At 44.0% G+C, this 17,724-nt stretch overlaps 1 protein-coding gene across 5 annotated transcripts; it reads left to right on the top strand.

The window, feature by feature from the left end:
- Window positions 1–1,522: 1,522 nt before the first annotated feature.
- PTPN20 (protein tyrosine phosphatase non-receptor type 20) lies at window positions 1,523–17,724 on the top strand. 5 transcript variants are annotated; one of them, XM_083615932.1, is made up of 10 exons: window positions 1,523–1,701; window positions 2,555–2,659; window positions 5,039–5,112; window positions 8,273–8,379; window positions 9,317–9,459; window positions 10,292–10,382; window positions 11,718–12,055; window positions 13,734–13,949; window positions 14,986–15,048; window positions 17,424–17,724. In XM_083615932.1, the coding sequence occupies exons 2-10, from the start codon at window positions 2,648–2,650 to the stop codon at window positions 17,490–17,492; spliced, it is 1,113 nt and encodes a 370-aa protein (XP_083472058.1). In that variant the 5' UTR covers window positions 1,523–1,701; window positions 2,555–2,647; the 3' UTR covers window positions 17,493–17,724. The 5 variants fall into 5 exon arrangements, with proteins under 5 accessions (XP_083472058.1, XP_083472057.1, XP_083472061.1 ...); XM_083615931.1 differs by lacking the exon at window positions 2,555–2,659 and adding an exon at window positions 2,725–2,869 and having other exon boundaries at window positions 1,524–1,701; XM_083615935.1 differs by lacking the exons at window positions 2,555–2,659; window positions 8,273–8,379 and adding an exon at window positions 2,725–2,869 and having other exon boundaries at window positions 1,524–1,701.

Consider the following 17,724-nt stretch of genomic DNA (forward strand, 5'->3'; position numbering starts at 1 on the left):
GACTGAACAGACAGGCCCAGGCCTACTAACTCGATGCTGTTGCATACAGCATTTAGAAATCGCAGCTAGTTCGAGATATATTTTATCATGCCATTTGAATTAAAGTGCCTGTGCTTCTTTCCTTTGGGCTTATTTTGCCCTTCATAATGCTAAGCAGTGTTCGAAACCCCCATTGTTCTAGGCGCGTTTTGTGACAGGGAATTTCATCAGCACAAGCAGTTTCTGAGCTCTGGGTGCGGTACTGCGCCTAAGATTTCAGATTAAAACTGTAAAGGGGAAGGAGAGGAGGACTTTTTTTCTGCCTCCCCAATTATAGCTACCCTACTTTTCGCTCCATAAGACGCACCTGACCATAAGACGCACCTAGTTTTTAAAGGAGGAAAACAAGAAAAAAAAATTATGAACGAAACAGTGGATGTATGATTTTTGTAGTTCATGCTGTGGCCACAGACATGTGATTTGACGGTGAGTTTGGGGTAGCCCAATGCAAAAATCTTGAGAATCCATGTGGATCCATGCTTTGTAACCACGTTTTTGCGCCATTGCAGCCCCACGAAACAGTGGATGCGTGTTTTTTCTTGGTGCAGGCTGTAGCCATGGACATGCTATGTGATCTGATGGAGAATTTAGGGTGACCCAGTGCAAAAATCCTGAGGATCCATGTGCTTTTACCTCCCCCCTCCCAGGCAGCCTCCTTTTTCTCTAGAGTCCCTTATCTCCCTCCCGATCACTTGCCGATCAGCTGCTCAGCGGCTTTGTTTCAACACCCCTTTCCCCTTTGCCTTAGTATCTTTTCCTTAGCTGGAGCAGTTTTTTGCTCCTCCTTTTCTTCTAATTTCTCTCCTCATTGCTTTAATCTTCCTGTCTCCCCTTCTTGCAAGTTCGCTGTCTTTACCTCCCCCCTCTCAGGCAGCCTCCTTTATCGCTAGAGTCCCTTATGTCCCCTCCCGATCGCTTGCCGATCAGCTGATCAGCGGCTTTGTTTCAACACCCACTTTCTTCTTTCTTTCTAAAAAAAAGCATGATCTGACATTTCCCCTTACTTTTTAGGAGGAAAAAAGTGCATCTTATGAAGCGAAAAATACGGTACTCTCTGAAGACTAGAGAAGAGATGGTCTTAAGAATATTAGGGGTGGGTGGGCAGGGGAAAGACTAGACCATGTGAAAGGCGAACATAACATTTTAGCCGCAGTTTGTTCATTTTCAGCTTTGTTTTCTTCTTATATATATATTTAAGAGTGCCCTGTTGCACCCATAACTTAGGTTTTAAGGTGCCATTTAGCTCCTAGCTTCCTGTCTCAGTTTCTAACATTGATGTTAAGCCTATATTTCTCTGCTTAACGTGGTATCTTCAGTGCTGTGAAGATTGCCCTGTTTGACAGGAACAGATCCCATGTGGAGTATTGCTTATTATTATAATAGAACACGCCAGGTTGTGAGCTGCGTGTAGCTTGTGTTTGTCCCCAGAGAGAGAGAGATGTGCAGTCTGAGTTTGTGTGACATCACAGTCATAGGCAGAATGTTCCACACCGGAACTGTGACAGTTGGGGAAGCAGTTGCGGAGGATGTTGTGAAGAGGTGGAGCATCTGGGCCATCTGTGGGGTGCATACCAGACTACATCCACGGCTGATCATGAGGCTTTCCTAAGTTAACATCCCTCTGAACTGAAGGAGGACTGTGCAGACTGCCTTCTATATGAGGTTGTGCCTTTTTTTCTCTAAAGATCGCGTTGGGGAGGCTTGCCTTCATAACTGGAAGTTAGAATACCCAGGAGTGCATGTTGCCTGTTTTAAACTGTTGCTACACGAATGCCTTAGCAAGTGAACGCTGCATGTTCTAAAGCAGGCTGTGGTTGGTTGGTTGGGTTTTTTTTGGACTACAATTCCCATCATCCCTGACCACTGGTCCTGCTAGCTAGGGATGATGGGAATTGTAGTCCAACAATAGCTAGAGACCCAAGTTAGGGAAAGCCTGTTCTAGAGGGACAAATTCTTCATCTGGACTGCATGAGATGCTGCTTTTTCTTTCCATTGTGGCTTCTAAGGTTAAAAAAAAAAAAAGGTAAAGGACCCTTGGATGGCTAAGTCCAGTCAAAGGTGACTATGGGGTTGTGGCGCTCATCTCGCTTTCAGGCCGAGGGAGCCGGTGTTTGTCCACAGACAGCTTTCCAGGTCATATGGCCAGCAGGACTAAACCACTTCTGGCGCAACGGAACACCGTGACAGAAACCAGAGCGCATGGAAATGCCATTTACCTTCCCGCCGCAGTGGTACTTATTCATCTACTTGCACTGGCGTGCTTTCGAACTGCTAGGTTGGCAGGAGTTGGAACAGAGCAGCGGGAGCTTACCCTGTCGCGGGGATTCAAACCACTGACTTTCTGATTGGCAAGCCCAAGAGGCTCAGTGGTTTAGACCACAGTGCCACCTGTGTCCCTGGTTGTGGCTTCTGTCTTGAGGTAGCAAGGGAAGCCTCACTTATACAATTTCTGCTCTGTTAACATACAGGACCTAAGGGCCTCCCACAGGAATTCATTTTTTAATTTTTTGCTCAGTATGGATTCGTGTGTCTGGATGAAAGTGGTTACTTGGGAATCCTAGGAGCACAGCAAAGGATCACTTTCTAAGACCAGGAAGAATCAAGTTAAATGTGTAGCAAGGTGAGGAATGGCTGCAACTTCTTTTCCAGCGAATTACTAACTTGTCTGTTGTTTCTTCAATACAGTTTGGTGAAATGAAACAGGCCCATCTCTTGCTCTTTGCCTCAGTGGTGGTGATAACATGCTGCATGTAGCCCAGAGATAACATTTCCAGAAATGCTGCGGCCATGGAACCTTTTCCACAAAAAGAAAAGCAAAAAGGGAAGCAGGGTGCGTGTGCTTTAGAATAAGTGCCGTGTTTACTTTCTTAAATGTTTGTGTGTAACTTAAACTGTCCTTCTTAGCCTGTTTATAAAATGTAAATAATATAAATGCTTTTGTTTTAAACAGCAATCAGAAATGTACCCGTTGTTAGAAATGAAACTGCAATCTGCTGGTTTCTAGAAACACAGTCCTTTGCATGTCTGCTTATAAGTCCCCGTATGTTAAATAGAAATTACTCCCAAGTAAGTGTGCATAGGATTGCAGCCAGGTAATTTAGGATTGCCTGCATGCTAGAGTAATTTAGTGCTGTTGAGCCGCTGCTTTTCTGTAACTAGCTAGAAGTGGAATTAAAATGGAGATTTTATACAAGACTATAGCACCATATTATCCAGCAGTCGCCTAAATTTGGGCTACAATATGTTATTCAGGTAATGTTCTTTCCTGTTCTTTCCTGTTTTGTTGCTTTCTATTTATCCCAGCTTAAGGGCTTTTTAAAATCAATTTTATATCCTTTCCTTCCTCTTGAAAAGGAGCCCAGGATGGTTCACAGCATACAAAAGGTATAGGGGGGAAATGAATATTAAAACATTTTTCAGAGTTGGAGAATCACAATCACAGAGCCTCCAGCTGTCCCTATTTTTCTTTTTCTTTTTTATAAGATTTTTATTAAGATTTTTACATTACAAAAAATAAAAAGAAACAGAAAAAGAAAAAAAAGTCTTTCCATCACATTATTTTTCATTTACTTGTTTCTTGGACCTCCTCATACCTCTCTTCTTTGTATTCCAGTTCAATTTATTAGCTCAGCAATTTGTTTCCCTCTTTATTCTACCCAAATCTTTATTCTTAAATTATTGTGATCTTGAAATTTTACTTTTATAAACCCATTTTTTTCATATTCTTTTAACCCATTACAGCTAGAAACCTCTTAATTTTAATCCAACATGTCAGCTGTCCCTATTTTTCAGGGATAGTCCTGGATTTACAGAAGCCATCTCGGTTTCTGATTTGATCCTGGAATGTCCCGGTCTTCCTTAAGACATCCTGATTTTCATCAGAGAACTGTTGCAGGGTGTGGAGTTATGTGACCCCTGAGCCAAGGAGATAAGTAACTATACAACCTTTAGAAGACATCTAAAGTCAGCCCTGTATAGGGAAGGTTTTTTAAATGTTTTATTGTGTTTTTATATGTGTTGGAAGCCACCCAGAATGGCTGGGGCAATCCAGTCCGATGGGCAAGGTATTATTATTATTATTAATTATTATTATTATATAGAACACCCCTATTTTCATTGGAGAAATGCTGGAGGGTATGCAATCAGCATGGAAAACAGCGACATATAATATAATAGTGGCTGGTTTACTTTACAAAGGGTAAGGCAAGTCTCCATATGCTAGAGAGATAGTTGAGCGATCAGCTAGGTGCAGAGGCCCTAGGGCAGAGAAAATGTGGCTTATGCTATTTGTAGGCACAGAGGAGCCAAAGCTGCATTCAAGAAGACACCCACAAATCGAGGAACGGACCTGTTTTCAGACTGCATTCCTGGTGAATCTCCTCAGAGGTTTTGAGAAAGGAGGCAGATTGGTGAAGATTAATGACGCTAAGACTGTTTTGATGTATGGAAGTGATGTTATATGGAAAACATCTGGATATGGCTACTGGATAAAAATAATAATATCCACACAGGATTACAAACTGTTCTAACCAGCTTGTGGAGACTATCAGAGGTCACAAAGAGAAAGGAAAAATATATGAAAATAACAACAAGAGATGTGGAAAAACAATAAGAAAGGACTGGATAGTACTGTGAACATCATAAGGTTAGATTTGTGGACATTAAAACAGCAGTAAGAAGCAAGAAGTTGATTGGATCCCCTTCGGAACTTGAAATATGGGTACCCCCAACAAAAATTTAAAATTCGGCTGTGTAATTTGGAATTTATGTAATTTGGTTTGATTTGATGTGATTGGTCGGTTAATAAAAAATTATTCTTAAAAAAAAAAAAAAGACACCCACAAATCTATCCTTCATCCTCTGCCTGGGTTCAATGGGAAGATACTCTGAGTATCTCTCCAGGGCTCACCATGCTTCTGTGGTCTTCTGTATATCTTAACAGCATTTCCAATTGCCCTTGTTTCAGATCACTCACCAAGTTTGCCGTTGTTCTTCTTAGGCTACAGATGTTAAGTGCAGCCCTCCTCTCAAAAGAAAGGATGAACCCGGGAAATCGGAGGTTATTTCAGGCAGGTATGGTTTTTGCACATCTGAATCCATCACCACACATAAAATACAGTACAGGTATATTCTCTGCCAGGTGCATCATATTATTTAAGCGAGGAGCAGGTGGCGCGTGGTATAAACCACTGAGCCTCTTGGGCTTGCTGATCAGAAGGTCAGTGCTTCGAATCTGTGCGACGGGGTGAGCTCCCGTTGCTCTGTCCCAGCTCCTGCCAACCTAGCAGTTCAAAAGCACGCCAGTGCAAGTAGATAAATAGGTACCGCTGCGGCGGGAAGGTAAACGGCGCTTCTGTGCGCTCTGGTTTCCGTCACGGTGTTCCGTTGCGCCAGAAGCGGTTTCGTCCTGCTGGCCACATGACCCGGAAAGCTGTCTGTGGACAAACGCCGGCTCCCTCGACCTGAAAGCGAGATGAGCGCCGCAACCCCATAGTCGCCTTTGACTGGACTTAGCCATCCAGGGGTCCTTTACCTTTTATTATTTAAGCAATTATTTAAGCCTTTTGACAGGACACACAAGCACTGCCCCAGAAGCACCTCTGCAGCACTATCCTTTTTTTCTGCCTTTTGACCTCTTTCCACACTTTTCAGTTTGTGTTGTTCTATTTTACAGAGTCACCTTTCTGGGTGCTCCCCTGGAGATGCTTTAGACGGAGGGGTGTAGCCTATCTCCCCTCTGTCTGGGAGAAGGCCACTTTTTTTATCCTGGTCGCCACTGCCAGTCGTTTCTATGCCAAGTGCTGAGGGATATTTTCTGGAAGAGGGCATTGTCAGAGACTGATACCAAGCACAATTCAAACCATATCTGCTCAGTGAGCCTGGCTTCTCCCGCAGTCTGTGTTTTTAGCCAATGAGTGAAGTCAGAGCTCTGATGGACAAGTGAGTTGTTGGACACCAGCAGCAGTAAACCCTGGGGTACGAAAGAGCTGTTGTTTCCCCCTCCTCTTCAGTGCACTTTTACAGTATCTCTTCTTATTTTTCTCCAAGGGATCTCTGTAGTTTGCCCTGTTTTCCGGCAACTAGGATGCATATTTCATTGGGTTTGATCAGATACTCTTAAGGAGTTATTTTCTGTAAGTTCTACTACACAGTAAATGTGGGTGGATGTTAAAAGAACCCCCCTCCCCTCTCCGCCAGAAGCCAAATGTTTGGAAAGAGGTTTAGGAAATTCTCTTTTTTTATATAAGATATTTATTGAAGTTTAACAATTACAGAAAAAAGAAAAACAGACAGTAATAATAAAAAAGATTACACTACTTCAAAAATAAAAAAATACAACACTAAAGCGAAAAAAGAAAAAGAAAAGAAAAGAAGAAAAAACCCAAAAACAATACAACAAAACAATAACATTTTTTTAAAAAAAACATTAACATCCAGTATTTTCATATCATTATCTTTCATTTACTTATTTCCTTGACTTCCTCACGCCTCCCTTTTTGTATTCTATTTCATAATTGTTCCAGCAAGTCCTTTCCCTGTTTCTCAACTTTTGTTCCTTAATTTATCTTAACACAATTTAACCTTGAATTTTACACTTTAACCCATTAACAGTCCATTTTTACTTAATTCTTTGTAACCTTTCTGCTAAGACCATGTAAATCCATTCCAACATCTTTCTAGCATTCATTAATTTTACAGTGTTTTTTTAAGTATACTTTAAATTTTTTCCAAATTCTCATGCAGTGCGTGAGATAAAGACCAGGCACTCATGGAGAATTCCCCATATTCTTAACCTGCAATACAATGGTATACATGGCTACTCAGAAGGAAGTCTCTGTGTTTAATGGGACTTGCTCCCAGGTAAGTGTGTAAAGGATGGCAGCCTAGGCATTGGTTTAGGGTTGGTATTGAGGGACGCGGGTGGCGCTGTGGGTTAAACCACAGAGCCTAGGACTTGCCGATCAGAAGGTCGGCGGTTCGAATCCCCGTGACGGGGTGAGCTCCCATTGCTCGGTCCCTGCTCCTGCCAACCTAGCAGTTCGAAAGCACGTCAAAGTGCAAGTAGATAAATAGGTACCGCTCCAGCGGGAAGGTAAACAGCGCTTCCTTGTGCTGCTCTGGTTCGCCAGAAGCGGCTTAGTCATGCTGGCCACATGACCCGGAAACTGTACGCCGGCTCCCTCGGCCAATAAAGCGAGATGAGCGCCACAACCCCAGAGTCGGCCACGACTGGACCTAATGGTCAGAGGTCTCTTTACCTATTGAGGAAAACAAGGTTCCTTTAGGAGCTGTGTGGCAGGCAGAAATTAAACAGGTTGTTAGTTTGGAAACACATTAGGGAAAAGTTTAATCGTCACAGTACAGGTAGCACCCCCACCCCCAATTAATGTGCATTCAGTAGGTGTGCAGCCGTGTATATGCACATCGTACTGAACCCAGAAGTGACCCAGAAACGTCACAAAGGCCCCTGGGTTGCCTTCTAACTTGGTGAATCCTCAGAATCACTATGTAAGTGCTGAGTATTATTATTAAGAATTTGTGTTTTACTTTTAGTAGCTGGGATTTAAATTAAGGCTCCCCAGGCTGAACATCTGGAGAATGATGAGAGTTCTTCCCCGTCTTCTGATAGGAGAAATACCTCGATGGCTGACAGAAAACTTACACAAAAGTCACGTGTTCGTTTTATATTTACCATTAGGCTAGTGGCCACTAATTAATGATACGATGTAGACTTGGAACAGCAGAATAAAATGTCACTTCGCTCTGATATGTTGGGACTTGAAGTACCAGAAGGTCCTGGACCTGGGACCAGAGGCATGTTGGGCAGGAGTTAAGCATGGCCAAAAAAGGAGTAGTCCAAGAGACCCTATGGAGTACCAAATAAATAATTTTAACAGCCTGATCTGAGTCAAATGAAAGCTTCCACGCCATTTTCACTCACAGATCTGAGCAGCAAAGACGCTCAAGTTTTGCCTTGTTCTTTAAAAGAAACTGCTTCATAAACCACTGAGCAGGAGTTTAGTCTGACATGTAGCATCCCCCTGGTGCAAAAGAAGTTGGGGTAAAGGTTTAGCTTGCAACAGGGGACTCCGCATTTCTGTGCAGTAATCAGCAAAGAGAAAGAAAACAGAGAGACAGGTGCTTTGAGGTTGTTTAATTTTAGCACTGCTGCGTGGTAGTGGTTTCTGCCATTTCCAATATAGAATGTTAAGTGAATAACATCGTTCTACAGCCTGCAGAAAAACAAGCTTGAAACACAGAAAATGGAAACAACAGAATCAGAGGGTTACGTGAGTGAAGATGAAGACGTAGCCAAGAGACTGTCTACCCTGCCCAGAGGTACCTACATAAGTATCTGCATCAGCTGCTATAAATCTTATTTACCTTTTGGTCTCATTGAAGCAACGCCATTATTATTATTAGTAGTAGTAGTACACTACCCATCTGAGTGGGTTGCCTCAGCCACTCTGGGCAGCTTCCAACAAATATAAAAGCATAATAAAGCCAAACATTAAAACTTCCCTCTACAGTTGTACCTTGGAAGCCGAACACCTTGGCTCCTGAACGATCAAAACCTGGAAGTGAGTGTACCGGTTTTCGAACGATTTTCAAAAGGCGAATGTCCAGCGTGGCTTCCACAGCTTCTCATTGGCTGCAGGATTCTCCCGCAGCCAATCAGAAGCCACGTTCTGTTCGAAAACCAAGGTACCACTGTACAGGGCTGGTTTTAGATGTACAGTGGTACCTCGGGTTAAGTACTTAATTTGTTCCGGAGGTCCGTACTTAACCTGAAACTGTTCTTAACCTGAAGCACCACTTTAGCTAATGGGGCCTCCTGCTGCTGCCACGCCGCCAGAGCATGATTTCTGTTCTCATCCTGAAGCAAAGTTCTTAACCTGAAGCACTATTTCTATGTTAGCAGATTCTGTAACCTGAAGTATATGTAACCCGAGGTACCACTGTATTCTAAAAGTTGTATAGTTATTTATCTCCCTGACATTTGAATTTACTGTGTAGTAGCATCTACAGAAAATAACTTGTAGCGAATACCTGATCTCAGGTAATGCTCCCATGATGGCAGAGTTGCCCATCATGACTGGAGTATCTTCTTCCCCCTTCTTATGTCCCATGAGGAGGTCAGGATAGCAGCCTTTGAGACCTTGTACCATAGGGCCTTGGCTGAGCTGGGAATAAGCAGGGACCTTTCTGTGGAGAGTCCTGTCCACCCGACCTCCCCAACCAAAAGCAAATGATTCCTTTTATATCGATCTGATAGGGGCGTCACTTGTCAGTGATGAAGAGTTGGCTGAAATGTCGCAGATATCGCAAAGGAAAAGCGGTTCAAACTGTAATACTGAAAATCTAATCCAGAAACTTCAAAAGCAGATTGAACAGGAAGAGATTCTGAAGGAATACGTGGTGAGTGCTCTACCTCTTCAGGCCTGAGTGTTGCTATTTCAGCAGCAATAAGCAGAATTATTTTCCTCCATTATGAGACAATTGTGGTACTGTACCAGTATTGTTACAGTGCAGTCTGTACCCGTGTCTGCTCATGAATTTGGTAGGGGTTGCTTCCCGGTAAGTGTGTACTGATTTAAAGTATCTCTGAAATATTGAGAGAAAAATGTGTTCTGTTTCTGGAAGAAGGTACAGAAAACTCCAGTTTAGATGCTTAGAAATACCATTACAATTCTAATAACATTTAAGGTTTAGTAGACATGAATGCTAGGGACATGGGTGGCACTGTGAGTTAAACCACTGTGCTGCTTGGGCTTGCCAATCGAAAGGTCGGCGGTTCAAATCCCCGCAACGGGGTGAGCTCCCGTTGCTCTGTCCCAGCCCCTGCCAACCTAGCAGTTCAAAAGCATGCAGTGCAAGTAGACAAATAGGTACCACTCCGGCGGAAAGGTAAATGGCGTTTCTGTGTGCACTGCTCTGGTTTCGCCAGAAGCGGCTTCGTCATGCTGGCCACATGACCCGGAAAAACTGTCTGCAGAAGCAGACAAACGCCGGCTCCCTCGGCCTGTAAAGCGAGATGAGCGCCACAACCCCAGAGTCGTTCGTGACTGGACTTGTCAGGGGTCCCTTTACCTTTAGACTCGAGTGCTAGCTATGAATCAGATGGATTATCTCTTACAAAAAAGAGAGAGGGAATATGGATTCACTGAATGCACACACATAAAACCCCCACATATATACTCCTACTCATGTCTCTGCAAATGAAGGATGTTGAATTTTACCTTTCTTTTAGAGCTTAGAGCACATGAAGCCAACGGATGACTGCCAGATTGCTGCAGCAGCAGAAAACCGGGAAAAGAACAGATACCGAGATATCCTCCCATGTAAGGAATTGTCTCTGTGGCGGTTTAGGGAGAATGCGAGGGAAATGCGTGAATGAAGACAAACGTGTAATTTGCTCAATGCCAGCTCAGTTGGTTAGAGAGTGTGGTGGGTTGGTTAGAACTTTTACCTGTGATTTTAAATCTTGGACCTAGGCCTTAAGATTTTCCACTGTACAATTACAATAATTCCATTTCATTCTGATATGAGAAACCAGCTCTATAGCTCACACACAATTTACAGCTCATGTGTATATTATATATTTACTTGCTTTGGGGGTTTTTGTGTGTGTGGCTGTAACTCAGTAGCACTCAACAGACTGGACTTGTTCTGAACCTGGTCCCTAAGGGATTTAATCTATGTACATCCCCATCCACACAACTGAAGAGCTACAGACTACCAACTTGCAGCTCTTGCTCCAGGCTCTCGTCCTGGATGGTGCTGATTTTCTGGACCCAAACCAGTCTGGCTCCAGCATGGTTTGAAACTAAAATGCCTTCAGTCAATCTGGTGGGTGACCTGCACCAAGAAGCTATAGGTAGCCGGTCTCCTTGTTGATTTTCCTAGACCTCCCAGCTGTGTTTTGTATTCGGCCATGATATACTCCGTCTTGGAGGGGAATTGGGACACTATTTGCAGTGGTTCCTCTTTGTTTGTTTGTTTAGAAAAGGTGTACTCTGCCCCTTCAGTATTGCTACTTCCAAGGCAACTATCGAGACCAATGAAACAGATAAAAACAGCACCACACGGGCAAGCTGTAAACAAATAGATACATACGTGGGATATTTTGTTAGAAAACACCCCATGTCGATATTGTCAGGAGCTCAGTCTACACTTGAGTAGGACCCTGGTAGAGATACATGCCCGACTGGCATGTTCTCTCCCTCCTGGTCAATCATTCGGGAGCTTCAAAAGCTTTCTTCAGTCCGAACATCACAGCGACCAATGCCAACAGACACCGGCACACTTAGGGATCCGCAGAGTTTGCGCATCATGTGTAACAGACCTCAGCAACTCAGCATTTTGGCTAATCAACTTTATTTACAAATAAACACACATGGAGCACTGCAACATGGCTCCCTCTCTCTCTAGCATCAGACAGCAAAGAGAAAAAGAACAAAGGACAATAGTCCCACTTCACGGAACACAGTAACACAAACATCCTGTCTCCGTCACTTCCCACTCTGTGGAGTCAAAACATACACCGTCATGTGAAAGACAACAATCCCATGACTGCAATCACGGAGCAGGAATTCTAACAAATATTTCATGGTGTAGTCTGCAGACTGTAGAGAAGGCTTAGAGGCCTGGAAGGGCTCATCTGTATTCCTTCCTAGACGACAAAACGCGGGTTCCCCTCGGAGAGGCCGAAGGCTACATCAACGCCAGCTACATCCGCGTGCCAGTGGGCAAGGAAGAGTTCTTCTACATCTCCACCCAGGGGCCTCTGCCTTCCACCGTGAGCGACTTCTGGCAAATGGTCTGGGAAAACCAATCCAATGTCATTGCCATGATAACAAGAGAAACGGAGCGAGGAACATCCAAATGCCACCGCTACTGGCCTGAGCCCCCCCGGGACACTCTAATGGATCTGAGTCAGTTTCAGCTGCGAATGAGTAACTACCAGATCCTAGACTGCTTCATCATTAGAGTGATAGAAGTTACAAAGAAACAGGTATGGCACCCAGGTTTACAGAAGAAAGAGACTTGTCACAGATCCCAAGCTTGACCTATGCACATAATGAGAATAGTGATTAATAATAATAATAATAATAATAATAATAATAAATTTTTATTTATTTATACCCTGCCCTCAGGGCAGCTAACAACCAATAATAAAAACAAGTTGATTAAAATACAATTTAAAAGATTAAGATACAACATTAAAACATTAGGCTGCAATCTCTTCATAGGGGGGAGAAAGGGAAAAGAAAGGGGGCGAGGGAATCAAACTGATTCTGAGCCAAAGGCCAGGTGGAACAACTCTGTCTTACAGGCCCTGCGGAAAGAGATCAGATCCCGCAGGGCCCTGGTCTCATGAGACAGAGTGTTACACCAGGCCGGAGCCAGTGTTTAGAAGGCCCTGGCTCTGGTTGAGGCTAACTTCCTTAGGGCCCAGGACCTCTAGGGTGTTGCTATAAATGGACCTTAAGGTCCTCCATGGGGCATACCAGGAGAGCCTGTCCCGTAGGTACGAGGGTCCTAGGCCGTGATTAAGTTATATTTGTTTGCTGAATTTTTCTTCCTTTTGCACAAGGAAAGTGATGGTTGAGCTATGTGCATCATTAGAATAGTGATTAAGCTGCCTTTCTTCGCCCAATTTTTCTTCTGTTGTGTTCAGTGATGCCAAATCAGCACAAACCTTCAGCCTGCCTGTCTGATAATATTGTTTCCAGTCTTGCGCAGGGCAAGGCTTTCAATCCTCCCCTTTTGGAGGAAGCGTTTTGGAAGATGTGCATTTGGGAACTGTTAACGAGTTGTTTCCTGCTTTGTAAAGCCTTGGCCTAAGTACATTTCCCTGTTGCCTGTGACCTTGGCTGTTACAATGCTGTTTTAATGTTCAAGATGCTGGAATAAAAGACCTCTCAGAGAGGCATCTAGCAATCCTGTCCCTTCACAGCCGCCTCGTAGGTGGAAAGGGAAGAGGCCAAGACAGTGGTTGACAGCTGGGGTGGGGTGGGGTGGGGACAACATTTATTTTATTTAACAAATTAATTGTAATCAGTCCTTTTTTTTCTAAAAAAATGTTTAGGGGTACTCTCATTTAGACTCAAGAAAATCACCATTTTATAGTTCACATCAGGAAAAATAAATACAGTAAATGTACAAAAGTACAAAGATTCACAAAATGTTTAGAGGTATGCGTACCCCCAGGAAAAAAAGCACTGATTGTAATAAAACTTTTAAGAGGTTTACAAAAATTAAAAACAGAATACAATGGTACCTCGGGTTAAGTACTTAATTCGTTCCGGAGGTCCGTTCTTAACCTGAAACTGTTCTTAACCTGAAGCACCACTTTAGCTAATGGGGCCTCCTGCTGCCGCCGCACCGCCGGAGCACGATTTCTTTTCTTATCCTGAAGCAAAGTTCTTAACCTGAAGCACTATTTCTGGGTTAGCAGAGTCTGTAACCCGAAGCGTATGTAACCCGAGGTACCACTGTATTAAAATTATCAATAAGAGACTGTTAAAAGCAGGGCTTGCATGGGGGTTTTGTGTTGTTAGTAGTGTCAGGGGATGCAGACTTCAGATTTCGACTGAATTGCTTGTTTTCCCAAATTCTGATTTGAGAAGAGGGGAATCTTCCCATGACTAATTGCTTAACGGCTAGTTCTTTGACTCCTTTTGCTGTAGACACTTGAGAAGCGGTCCGTGCATCACCTCCAGTTTACATCCTGGCCAGACCACGGCACTCCCACGTCATCAAAAGATCTTGTCAAATTTGTCCGATACATGAGAAAAATCCACCAGTCAGGCCCCATCATCGCTCACTGCAGTGCCGGGATTGGAAGGAGCGGAGTGCTGCTTTGTGTGGATATTCTGTTGAGCTACATCGAAAAAGATATGCCTGTAAGTTCACTAAAATCCTCATTCCATCCTTAGCAGGCCTGCTATGTTGGGATGCTCGCTATGTGCACAGGCAGTGAGAACATAAAGGCGAGGGGAAAGGCTGAATAGACTGGTGAGAGTTGTGGTGGTCTCGGAATCAAGAGACCCAACTGTGGACTCATGGTTTTGTAGAATCACAGAATTGTAGAGTTGGAAGGGACCCCGAGTGTACAGTAATGATCTCTGTCAGGCGAGCAGCCTGATAAACAGCGAAAGACTCTCCATCAGTTTTATACAAGTTTATTTAAAAGAAGAACACATTCAGAGCATGGCGTTCTGCCTGCTCTCATTAATCTTAGTTGCTCAGTCTGACTTATCGTTCCTCCCCCAACAAGAAGAACACCAAAATCCCGTCTTTCATCTCCTTCCTTCTGTTGCTCTCCAAGCTTTTCTAATCTCCTAGTTTTAAGACTACAGGGCTGGGCTACCTCTTCCTCAGAAGACTCAGCCTCTGACACTGGCTTATCTGCTGGTTGCCTGGCAACGCCTTGACTGACTTCCAACTCTTCCTCCCCTTGGGAGCTAACTGCTTCTTCCCTGGAGAGAAGGGGCCGCAGGCTGCTCTCGCTAAAATCAGACAGACAGTTCTCATCTACAGTCAGTCTCTTCTTCACTCAGCTCAATTTCCGAGGCTGACTCTTTTGCTGAGCTCGGGGGGGCACGTTCCTGACACCGAGAGTCCTCTAGTCCAGCCCCCTGCAATGCAGAAATCTCAGCTAAAGGATCCATGACAGATAGCCATCCAACCTCTGTTTAAAAACCTCCAAGGAACCTCGCCATTTGCCATGAACTCTCCAGGTGGCATCAGGAAGCCAAACGCTTGTCTCAGCGTTAGCTTTTTCCTAGCTAAAATGCAGGGATAAGAATACTCACTTACCTCAAAAGGGTTCTTGCGGGGGCTGCCCCATTATTGTCAGAAGTTTGACGTGGGCCCTGGCTTCCCTCTCCTACTGGTCCCCAAGGGTGGCAAATAAGTCGGCCTTTTTTATTCCCGCAGTTTGACATCAAGCAGATAGTAACGAATTTGCGGCAACAGCGCTGCGGCATGATTCAAACCAAGGTAAGGAGATCGAGCTCAGTTGCCTCCTTGCACAAACTGCACGGAGTTAAGTGGTTTACTTCTGCAAGAACAACGAGCATCTCTCAAAGCCTGGGAGCAGGAGCTGCCTACATTTTGCTTCCCATTTTGAAGAGGCCTTAGCAATTAATTGTGTCAAGGATGTGGCTCAGAAACTAGGCTTCATTTGTGCTTGGGGTTATCCAGGCTGAGCCAAGGAGCCTGTTTTAGTATCATACCATATTTTTCGCTCTATAAGACGCACCAGACCACAAGACGCACCTAGTTTTTGGAGGAGGAAAACAAGAAAAAAAATATTCTGAATCCCAGAAGCCAGAACAGCAAGAGGGATCGCTCTTGCTGTTCTGGCTTCTGGGATAGCTGCGCAGCCTGCATTCGCTCCATAAGACGCACACACATTTCCCCTTACTTTTTAGGAGGGAAAAATTGAGTCTTATAGAGCAAAAAATATGGTACGTTGTTTTCTCTTGAAACCTGCAAAACAAGGGTGACTTCCTCTGTGGAAGGAGTAGCAGGAATTCTGCAATTTTTAGATACTATTGAAACCCCAGCGCTCCCCCCTTTGGGAGATTAACTGCATCTTATTAGCAGGGAGATGCATTTCTATCATTTTACAGTCCACTACAGAAAACCCAGAGAACAAAATTTTTCCTTTAAAAATTACATTTGATGGTTCATTGAACCTTTCCGTATTTGGGTCGTTTTATAAAGTTTGAAAAAGGTGTGTCTTCTGGCCCCTCAGCTGTGCATGCTCTCTTGCTTATGGGACCACTTGGGTCCTGACCCAAACATTGCAAATCCCCTGAAAAGCCAAATAAATTATGTTGCAATTATGTGTGTGCATGGATGTTTAATTTCGCAAGAGAGCAGGATTTCAGTTCCATTGGAATTGGACTTGTGATTGGATTTTTCAAAACCTGTAACTGGCCCTGTATAGTAATTTATAGAGAGCAAAAGAAAATGTTCAAAAGGGGAGGGTCTTCTGGACAACACCCTAGCAAAGGAATAGGGGAGGTCCTGCTTGCTTTATCTTAGCAGAGTTTCCCAAAGATGGGTCTCCAGCTGTTTTTGGACTACAATTCCCACCATCCCTGACCACTGGTCCTGCTAGCTAGGGATGGTGGGAGTTGTAGTCCCAAAACATCTGGAGACCCATGTTTGGGAAACCCTGATTTAGAGCCTTGGATTAGCTCAGGAAATGAAGCCTGTTATTTCTGGTTGTTGTTTCCAGGTAAGTCAGTGCAACGGCAAGTCTGTCTGAGGTGAGCAGGGGCAAGCTTGCTCATCTCTCTCTCTCTCTCTCTCTCTCTCTCTCTCTCTCTCTGTTTGCCACACTTCTTCAGGGGGAACTACTCCTGATTTGAAGGAAAAACCTAAAACCGAAATAGTACTGTAGCAGCTGTGGGAATGTTCAGGGAAGCAGGAAAGGATAGATTGTCTGATTATATCCTTATCCAACATGTGTTAACAGTTCCACAATTTCAGCAGAGTAACGTTCCCCTTATTTTAAACTTTGCAACAGATGCGTTTGCTCAGGCTCGCTAAAGCCTCTATAATAACTGTTCTGGTATTTTCCCCTTATTCCCTCATAAAATATAAGAGACGACACAGTCTTTTACAAAAGTATAAAAAGAGTTTACTCACATTCTGTTCCCAGTCAGATCCCAGAAGGCAGACTTAGATTAATGAAGTGACATACACTTGGAATCTATCTCGTAAGAAGACAGTCCCTTTGTCCTCTCTTGGCTGGAAGCCAAGAGGGCATCTTTGGCTTAGTAGATGTTGTTTCTTCGATGCATGTGGTGAAAGAGAGAGAGATGGCTGCCCTGCCCTGTGCTTTTGTCATTACCTGCACAGGTGAGGCCACACCCACCTCTAGTCACATGCGGAGGAAGTCTGTCCCAGCCCAGAAGGAAACAGGAAGTTTACCTGCTGGCTGGACAAACATTCCTCCCCATGTGTAAACAGGTTCACTCTAGGAATGTTGTACTTGACTGCTCTTGTGTTTCACATCCTAAAGCGGCAAGCATTAGCCAAGCGATTGTACCCACTGAATAGTCTCTCTCTCATCTGCTTGCATTAGGAGAGGTGGCTTTTAATTTTGCAAAGAGAACTATAAATACGAGAGTCATGCAGGTAGAAAAGAAAGTAGGCTTTGGCTCAAGGTTATGCCAAGTTTTTGCTGCAACACATTCCTTGAGTCTTTGCATACTCAGGGATGAAATGATTCTGCTCCCGGAAAGATTGGGGAGACACAGATTGTCCCAGAGCCAGAACATTCACGAGCCTAGCAAGTTTTCTCTGTCTTTCATCCTGTGATGAGGAATATAACTGGCTGTTTCCTTCTTCATGCCCAGGAGCAGTATATGTTTTGCTACGAACTAGCTCTTGAAGTCTTGAAGAACATTCAGAGCACGAATTCCTAGCCGGCGCAATAAGCAAAGCCACGCTGCCGCCACCTGTCTCAGATCCGCCTTGTTACTTGAAACTCTTTCCATCGAGATGGCCATGAGAGGTGCTGTACAAGCGAGGATTTTTTTTTCCTGTTTCAGGGCTTGACAAACATGGATTTCTAAAGCTTTATGCAGGCAAAGTTGACACAGTGGGTGTAGACAAATGTCTGGTAACTAGCCATAAAAAAATCTGCTTGCAACTGAA

This window comes from Podarcis filfolensis (genome assembly GCF_964270895.1).
Source record: "Podarcis filfolensis genome assembly, chromosome: 5".
NCBI classification, from domain to species: Eukaryota; Metazoa; Chordata; class Lepidosauria; order Squamata; family Lacertidae; genus Podarcis; species Podarcis filfolensis.

Bases quoted from the DNA above. Each gene is read 5' to 3' on its own strand.
- PTPN20 (XM_083615931.1), top strand. From the start codon at position 2,816: ATGCTGCGGCCATGGAACCTTTTCCACAAAAAGAAAAGCAAAAAGGGA. The intron at 12,056-13,733 runs GTATGGCACCCA...CTTTTGCTGTAG, and splicing joins TAGAAGTTACAAAGAAACAG to ACACTTGAGAAGCGGTCCGT. The intron at 15,049-17,423 runs GTAAGGAGATCG...CTTCATGCCCAG, and splicing joins GCGGCATGATTCAAACCAAG to GAGCAGTATATGTTTTGCTA.